This window comes from Morone saxatilis, unplaced genomic scaffold, assembly GCF_004916995.1.
Source record: "Morone saxatilis isolate NCDOM2014 unplaced genomic scaffold, NCSU_SB_2.0 Contig21, whole genome shotgun sequence".
Lineage (NCBI taxonomy): Eukaryota > Metazoa > Chordata > Actinopteri > Moronidae > Morone > Morone saxatilis.
In genome coordinates, this window is record NW_023339774.1 from 10,791,561 (window position 1) to 10,800,358 (window position 8,798).

General features: G+C 39.4%; 1 protein-coding gene across 2 annotated transcripts in view; it reads left to right on the forward strand.

Annotated features, from left to right (window-relative positions):
• Window positions 1-8,798, forward strand: part of nnt (nicotinamide nucleotide transhydrogenase) — a 32,240-nt gene that overhangs the window by 19,807 nt on the left and 3,635 nt on the right. For both annotated transcript variants that reach the window (XM_035667893.1, XM_035667894.1), the window contains 6 exons: window positions 1,078-1,238; window positions 2,390-2,569; window positions 2,902-3,061; window positions 5,838-5,919; window positions 7,068-7,186; window positions 8,465-8,580. In XM_035667893.1, coding sequence (XP_035523786.1) covers window positions 1,078-1,238; window positions 2,390-2,569; window positions 2,902-3,061; window positions 5,838-5,919; window positions 7,068-7,186; window positions 8,465-8,580 — 818 coding nt within the window. The remainder of the gene's footprint in view (window positions 1-1,077; window positions 1,239-2,389; window positions 2,570-2,901; window positions 3,062-5,837; window positions 5,920-7,067; window positions 7,187-8,464; window positions 8,581-8,798) is intronic.

Consider the following 8,798-nt stretch of genomic DNA (forward strand, 5'->3'; position numbering starts at 1 on the left):
GTGTCAGTGTGAGAGCAGAGGCAGCCTCACGGTTGCCTCTCTGTTTCACCATGGGCTCTGTTTAGAGGAAAGAGCGGTAGAGATCCGGCATAACCACACTCAACACACCACTGCAAATGCAACAAAAGCCCTACAATCATCCAATTAGAGTAATGAATTAATGTAATCCGTGCAAAAAGATGTCAAGATAACAGAAATAAACATTCAGCAGAATACGAATGGCTCATTCAGGTACCTGAACAACAAACACTGGAGAGAGGAACTCCAATCCAGACAGCGACAAGACCGAAAAATATTACTGGGGTTTTTTTATTTTGTACTTTATTGTGTGAAAAAAAACAAAAAAAAAAACAGTAAGGAACAGCTTTGATGCAGGCATTTGTTTTATGCATTGCAGAGTTGTTTAATTGTCAACCATATACATTGGATTGATTTTAATATCTAAAGTACTTTGCACTGTGCACCTGTATTATCTAAAAAAATAAATACAATTATCAGATTGGGACTTGGTATTGGCAGACACTCAATAATAAATGCTACACATTACACTTATAATTACTTAATTATGATTATTTGTAATAATAAAAAAGATCACATTCTTTTTATTGATGTGAATCCTCAAAACTGGATTAAAAGTAAATATGTTTTAAGATAGCTGCAGACAGATGACGTGTCAGCCGTACTGCGTTATCAAGGTCAACCTCTGCCTGCTGTGAAGGGAGAAAGAGGAAAGAGTTCATCATGTTCATGTGCTGGCACCGGTCCTGGGCAGTAATTTCCATGTAGGCTCAAAGTGTTTCAGGGCAAATTATGCATATGACATCTCAAGTCTCAAGCGATGGCTGCTAAAGTATACAATTATGGATTTATGCTACATCTAGAAGGTATACAAGCTTTTTGCTGCTGTTTTGGTGTATACTTTTCTGACACAAGTTCACAATTGAATAAATAAATATTTTTATTTTCTTATTTGCTGTTATAAGCGATGCTTTAAAAAACAAATCTAATCCATATAGTTTTCTCTCCTACCTTGTCCCGCTGCCATCCTCTCTCTCCCTTCCTCTTCTCTTCATGCAGGTGTTCTGAACAGTGCTCCCCTGATGCTCCCTGCTCGTCATGCTCTGAACGCCAGTCTGATGGCAGCCAGTGTTGGTGGGATGATTCCCTACATGATGGATCCCAGTTACACCACAGGCCTCACCTGTCTTGGATCTGTCTCTGCTCTGTCCGCTGTAATGGTACGCTGTGTGTGTGCGTGTGTGTGTGTGTGCGTGTGTTTCTGGGGTCTGTTTTTGCACTCAGTAAGGGCTAAGAAGAAAAATCTGCACATAAATATTTCAGATTGGAATTTTCTTACATGTTGACTGACAGAACATGTAAGGATGTTGTTAAAATACTTCAGGAAGGGGAAAAGGCATAGAAATTCAGGTCCAGATATTTAGTTGAGCTGTTAAATAGTCTGGAAGCCACTGTGGCAAAACAGGCTCGACTACGTAAAACTGCCAGGTTCCTGCTTGTATCTGACTCATTATGCCGCAAATCAACCTCTTACATAAGTGGCAAAATATTTAAGAACAAACAGCAACTCCAGCTACTGCTGACCTCTGGAGACAATTTATCCATCACTTAGTTATAAAGGGAATTTAAGTTTTAGTTTTTATTTGCAAAAATTTTCCTAACTTTCCTAACTTTGCATATAGCAGTCAAATGGCCACTGATAACTGACTTCATCTAGCAGTTTTTAATGTACTGTAACCTCAATTTACCCGATCAGGAAAGTGATACTTTTTGAGTTTTGAAACCAGACAGAGAGCACACACTAATTTATACACAGTGACGTTTTGCAATTTCACCATTTTTGCTGTGTTGCTGGGAAAATCAGCAGGTGGAATTACCAGTGCATCCCTAGAGAACTTAGATGGATATCTTTTCATTTAAAGATGAATTCGTTCAAAATAGCTGTCTGATTTCTAATCAGTACAGTATAATGCATCATCTACTGTGCATGTGTGCGTGTTCCTTCACTCGCACACGTTCCTAAAAATAAACCTACAGTATGTCAATGAAAACAATTAATAATGTGCACCTGCGTGTCTCCACACGCTCCTGGATCTCGCTGCTGCTGCTTTGGTAACTACACTTGGCCATTGTTAAACAAAAACTGTACAGATGATGGAGGGACAGAGAATGAAGGGATTTGATTGTGAAAAATGGAAGTGAAGCTGTTTTCCCTCCAGTGTTGGAGAAATTGTTGTTCTTTTTGTAATAAATTTTTTCTAGTGAGGTTAGACTTGTGAAACTTTTTAATATATTTCTTCACCACTCCCTTGCAGATCTGATAACAGCAGTAAATAAAAAAAGCATTTTTCTTCTTCTTATTCCTTTTTAGGGTGTAACCTTAACAGCAGCTATTGGAGGCGCTGATATGCCAGTGGTTATCACCGTACTGAACAGTTACTCAGGCTGGGCCCTGTGTGCCGAAGGCTTCCTGCTCAATAACAACCTGCTGACCATCGTCGGAGCTCTCATTGGATCATCTGGAGCCATTCTGTCATACATTATGTGTGTGGTGAGTTTCAGTTTAAAAAGCATATATCCGAGTGCTGCTGGCTTGAGTCTCAGCAACACTGTTTGAAATCCTTAAGTGAAGCATTTGATGTATTTTGTAGATCAGCAGACTGCTTCATGTGGTTGTTCCTCTCCCATCCACCAGGAGGGACTATAACTTTACCATAGTAGAGTCCCTGCTCTGAATAAGGTCACAAATGTGTGGGGTTTTTCTGAGGGAATATCCCTTTTGAATGTCTTCTTATTTTGCTGTACACAATAAGGTAAAAAACAAAAGGTAATGCAGTCATAAAAAAAAAAAAGGAAACGTAAAATATCTCTCTCCCCTCTCAGGCCATGAATCGTTCACTGGCTAATGTGATCTTGGGAGGCTATGGCACGTCCTCCACCGGTACAGGAAAGCCCATGGAGATCATTGGCACACACACTGAGGTCAACGTGGATCAGACCGTTGAAATGATTAAAGACGCCCAGAGCATAATTATCACTCCAGGTAAGACACACACACACACCCCTACATACACTCATATGCGAGTGGAAAAACATGGTACTTTGACTTTGCCAGTCTTTTTTTTTTTTTTTGAATTAGCAAAGTGTGTGTTCTGTTTATTTAACCTTTTCTTGACCCATGTTACATCACCATTTTGCTAGGCTAATTGACAAGTCATGGTAGAGTGGCCACACACACACACACTCTTCGGTTTCTGTGTGGTCGTCAGTCCCTGGTAAATAGACATTCTACAGTGCAGCGTATATATGCAAGGTCAAGGGAAAATTAGGTGGAATGAGGGTACACTGGGTTTTTGTTGACAATTCAAGTACTACGTTCAAAATTGGCTTCTAGTTCCTTTTTCAGGGTTAGAGCGCGGTGTCCAACCTCTTTGTTTCACATGTTTTCAGTATTTGACTATAAATATGTGTCTGAGCCTCACCCCAGGACTGTTAGGACGGTTCTTGGTGCTGCTGTCCTAAAATCACCATCATTGTGTGGCCCAGTGAAATTTCAGTCCTCCCGCCAGACTGTTGTGAACTAGTCACAGTTCCAAAGAGTTGTTTTATTCACGTGGGTACATGTAAACACAGACTAAAGGCATCCAGCCTGCAAATTGGTGATTCCAGTCATAGTGCTGAGTGTCCATATACAAAAACTAACTCTTTAGAGGAAACCTCTGCAATTTACAAGAATTGCAAACTTAAAGTGGTTGCGTTGTTGAGAAAAAATGAAAAAGAAGTGATCAATCGAGCACCATGCAATGTAGATTTTTTCACAAAAAGCTGAAAAACAACAGGCCAATAAAAGTTTGAAATTTTTAGTTGGAAGGAGTGGGAGAAATGAAAGAGCGGAAAATAAAAATTATGGGGTGTTTTTTTTTTTTCTCAAAATAATCTACAAACAATAGCACACCAAGACAAGACCAATAATAAAATGCCAGACATTTTTTGAAGGATTATAGAAACAGTAAAACAGTAAAATATGAGGATCAGAATAAGTAGAAACACATAATAGAACCTGTCAATGTAATTTCATGAATTAAGTGATTTGAAAGAGAGACATTCAATCAGTTATAGGCTCTGAAGTTTTGTCAGGGCATCACAAAGCCTCTAAAAAGACACACACTCTCAAGCATTTAGACTCTGTTGATCTGGGCTTTGATCACGGTGCAGTAGATGTATCTCAGTTTTATCTCTCTGCAGTTGCAACATTAGTATGAAACATCAGTGCAAAGTTTATATGCTGTTGTAATGTATGATATGTTGTCAGTAGTAGAGATTCAGATATCAGCCGGTGTATGTAGGGAATAATTTAAAACAACATTATTTTCAGAATACGAACCATCCAAATTCATAATTCTGTTCTCTACCTTGGTAGTCAGTAGTCAGAGTAGTATTGTTACCCAGCTTTGGCTTTCAGTCGGTCCCCTTGTTTCCATTTTGACCATTCTCCCTAATTGGAGCCGTCACAGTCACTTTGCCTGATTGACATCTGTGGAAACGGTTAAGACTCTGCCTGATAAACATAAGTGTTTTCCTGGCTTCGTCTGGCCCATCTCCGCATGGTCTGGGTCCACTTGTTTTTCTTATAGGAGAACCTCCAGAGAGAATATTGGAAGCACAAGGAATGAAAGAATTGTGATGATGGAGAGGAAAAAAAGAAAAAACCATTGAAAACCATTAAATCGTCAAGCTTGAAACCATTGTTTTCTCTCTCTCTCTCTCTCTCTGTGCTGAGTCTGAAACCTTGTCATTTTGATTGGTGCGTCGTAACAAGACAGTTTCTGACTGGTTGTTGTGACAAGGCTAGTAAACACCACTGGACCGTTTGACGTGTGTTTGCGTGTGTGATAAAAATCACAAAAGTGCCACACACCAGCATTATTAAACATGAAAGAGGTCCGAAGCCTGGAGGAAAAAATACATATACTGTGCAAGCTTTCTACTAAAAGCCAAGTAATATGATTTTAGATTATATGTATTCTAAATGTTTCATATTAAATAGATGATTAAAAGTATCTATTCAGAAACGTAAAGGCAGGAATGCTTTGAAGGCGGCTGGGTGATGTATTTAATGTTTGAATATTTCATGTTATCTGCTCAGACACACTATCTTGCTCCCCTGTCACAGCAGCAATAGTATGCACATTAAACAATATTGTAGTATGACATATTATAGTTGCAGTAGAAGGCATCCAGGGAGTCTGTTCACAGAGCTTGTACAAAGTGTTATTCAAGGGCACTTCAGCAGGGTAAATCCTCACTAAAACAACAGCTTGAAACTTGGTTTTCTAGTTGAAGGTTGATTTCTACCAACACCATCACCTGTCAATCAGACTGCTGTCTACCACAGATTACTGTGTTTATGTTTATATCAGTGCTTCATGTCACATAGTACTTCAAGTTTTGGTTAAAAGGACTTGTAATTATTCTTATTTCATGTGCTTGCTCCCTGTGTGCTGTCAAGCATTTAACCCCATTTTGGGATTGGTAAAGGTTAGTGCAGGACTAATTGTTTTCGTTATCAATTAGTGCAGTGAAAAATGTCAATCACAATTTTCTAGAGCTGAAGGTCACAAACTCAAATGACTTGTTTTGCAAATATATAAAGATACTATCATATAAGACGAGGAAAATCTGAAAAGAAAATACATTTAAGAAGCTGTAACAACAAATTGTGGTATTTTTGCTTTACAAATGTGAGTGTCACTGTGTGTCCGTATCATATAGGGTTAATATGAGCTCATTCTTGCCTGCTGTCTTAAAATCTCTTTCAGGTTATGGACTCTGTGCTGCAAAGGCCCAGTACCCCATCGCTGAGTTGGTGAAGATGCTTAAAGAAGCAGGAAAGGACGTCAGGTAAAAGGATGCCAAAATATTTATATTAAATGTACATTAATTCAAAGAAACTGCAGTAGCTAGTGTCTCAGGTAAACAGGGTAGTGAAAAAAGTAGTATAAGTCATGTTTATAAAAAAAGAAAGATGTAGATACAAGATGTAAACTGCACCATGAAGGACATAAAAGAAGAGTTGAGGTTATGGGTTCGATGACAATAAGATGGTGTAAGATAGATAGGAAGAGACTTGTATGCGAAGAAGGAATGAGAAAAGGGAAATGCGAAAGAGAGGACAGGAAGGACAAGGTACAGCGGAAGCTTGTGTTATTGTCCTGCCGCAGTCGTTTGATCCTGGCTGTTGCAGCTGCTGGTACTTAGAGCATTTGTGCTTGATTAGAGGAAAGTGGGTGGTCAGAAAAAAAAAAAAAAAAACCTTCACCCTGATCTCTTTCTCTCCTATTTTCTCTTTTTCTCTGTTCTATATTCTAATGCATTCTCTTCATTTGTCTTCTTGCTTTTACATCTTAATGAATCTCATGCTGTTTTATTCCTCCTCTTTGGGTATACTAACAGTACGCAGTTTGGAAGCACAACACACGAGACAAAAAGCTTCTTCCCACAGTACATGTAGACTGTACCGGATTACACGAAGGGCAGAAACGGACTTTTTCAATCGCCAGCCACAGTCGCTAATAGATCCCAGAACTGACAGGCCATCTGCACTCTGTATCATCCTAACGTCGCCAAGCAAATGGAAAATAAATCTCCAAATGGAAGGTTAAAGAGAAAGAGCCAGCCACCAGAATTCAGTGGCTGGTGTTAATTTCCTACCCTGATTACATGACATGGCTAATTGAGTTTGAGAGCTATGTACACCCAGTCACACACATGTGCGCACACTCAACAAATGATACATGGTGGAGGAGTGCAGTAGGAATTGTATGTGTGTAATCAAGCTATAATTACAAACGTCTCTCAACTCCACTTGTCCAAAATCTCCATCTTGTTGTCTCTTTCTCCGCCCGACTCTATTTATTTTGATCCTCTCTTACCATTTTTTCATGCGTTTCTCTTTTTTCATTTAAGAAAGCCAGCCTTTAGTGTGTAATGGTGGTAAATAAATAGAGGAGCGACTGTTCTAAAGGACTCATTAAATTTTGTTACCACAGGTTTGGTATTCACCCTGTGGCTGGCCGTATGCCTGGTCAGCTCAATGTGCTGTTGGCTGAAGCTGGTGTCCCATATGATATTGTCCTGGAAATGGAGGAGATTAATGAAGACTTCCCTGGTAAGATGCAGTCTTTTGTTTTTTTGTTTTTTTGTTTTTTACATACTTTACCTGCTATGAACTTTCTACCTGATTTATCCAAAATTATTGTGTCCGAATATGTTTGATTCAGCTGTGCTTTTTTAAAGAGTTTCCAGACATTTGGCATTAAAGCAATTGTTTGATATTTTAGGAAATAGACTTTTTTGCTTTCTTGTCGAGAGTTAGATGAGAAGATTTGATACCGCTCCCATGTTTTGTACGCTAAATATGAAGCTAGAGCCAGGAGACCGAAAGTTAGCTTAGCATAAAGACTGGAAGGCGGGGGAAACAGCGAGCTAGGAGTTAAGAGGAGCTAGGCTTTCTTGTCGTCATGGTAAGGTTGCCAGGGAACCAGCCAAAATTCCAGTAAGTCCCGGCCAAAAAATTGTTCCACCACATAACTCCTCATAAAACCACAACTTGTCATGTTAACACTTTGTTCAGATTAAACAAATCAGATATGACATGTTAATCAGAGAGGTGCTTGTAGGGAGATTCCGGTTGCAACAGCAGTTTCCCCCCGTTTTCAGTGTTCAAGCTAAGCTAAGCTAGGCTAGGTCACTGGCTGTAGCATCATATTCAGAACGCATCTGAGAGTGGTATCAATCGTCTCTAACTCTTAGCAAATAATTATATTTCCAAAAATGTTAACTGCACGGACAAGACCACCAGCTGATAGTTTTTGAAATCTTACCCGCAGTTTACTTCATAGAAATTATATGAATGAGCCACGAAAACACAAAAATATTACTCTGCTGCTTTTGCCAGGAAATCACTTGTTGGAGAAACATACAGTCATTATTAAAACCTGAATCTGTTGCATATGGTTATGTTAATTTACATCATGTTGAACCTTCTTTCCACCCACATTTTCCTCAAAAACATATTTTTGTAAACGTCTCCCCACAATATTAATGACATCACCTCCAATTGTGTCATGCACAATCTCCGACTAAATGAGCCATAACTTGTATGCCGTATCTCCAATCCTCAAAGACAGGATACGCGTAATGAAATCAATCTGATTTGGCATGTTGTTGAAGTACGCAAATGATTGGTGACACTGTTATTTTAGGGCTTGTGACAAAACCGTGACACACTATATTTGCGTTTGAAAATGAAGTCAATAAAGTGGCATCAGCGCTCTAAAGTTACACCCGCAGTGATGCAACTTTAGCTGACAAACAAACAAAAAAAAGGCCAGAAAAACCCGAGGCAAAAGGATTTCTAATTGTAATTTCTTGTATGTCCAATCAGAGACAGACCTGACCCTGGTGATCGGAGCCAATGACACAGTGAACTCAGCCGCCCAGGAAGATCCTAACTCTATCATTGCTGGTATGCCTGTGCTGGAGGTCTGGAAGTCTAAGCAGGTGAGACATCTGGTGCATGCATGTGTGATAATGAGGTTGTCCTGAAGCCCAAAAAGATGAAGAGGAATGGAAGATTTTACAACAACTGGACGACTTTTATCGCCACAAGCGAATGTTGGAGTCCACACCCGTAGAGGGGCCTCCATTTGAACACACACACACACACACACACACACACGCACACACACACAAAACCTAAAGAAATGCATACTCACATT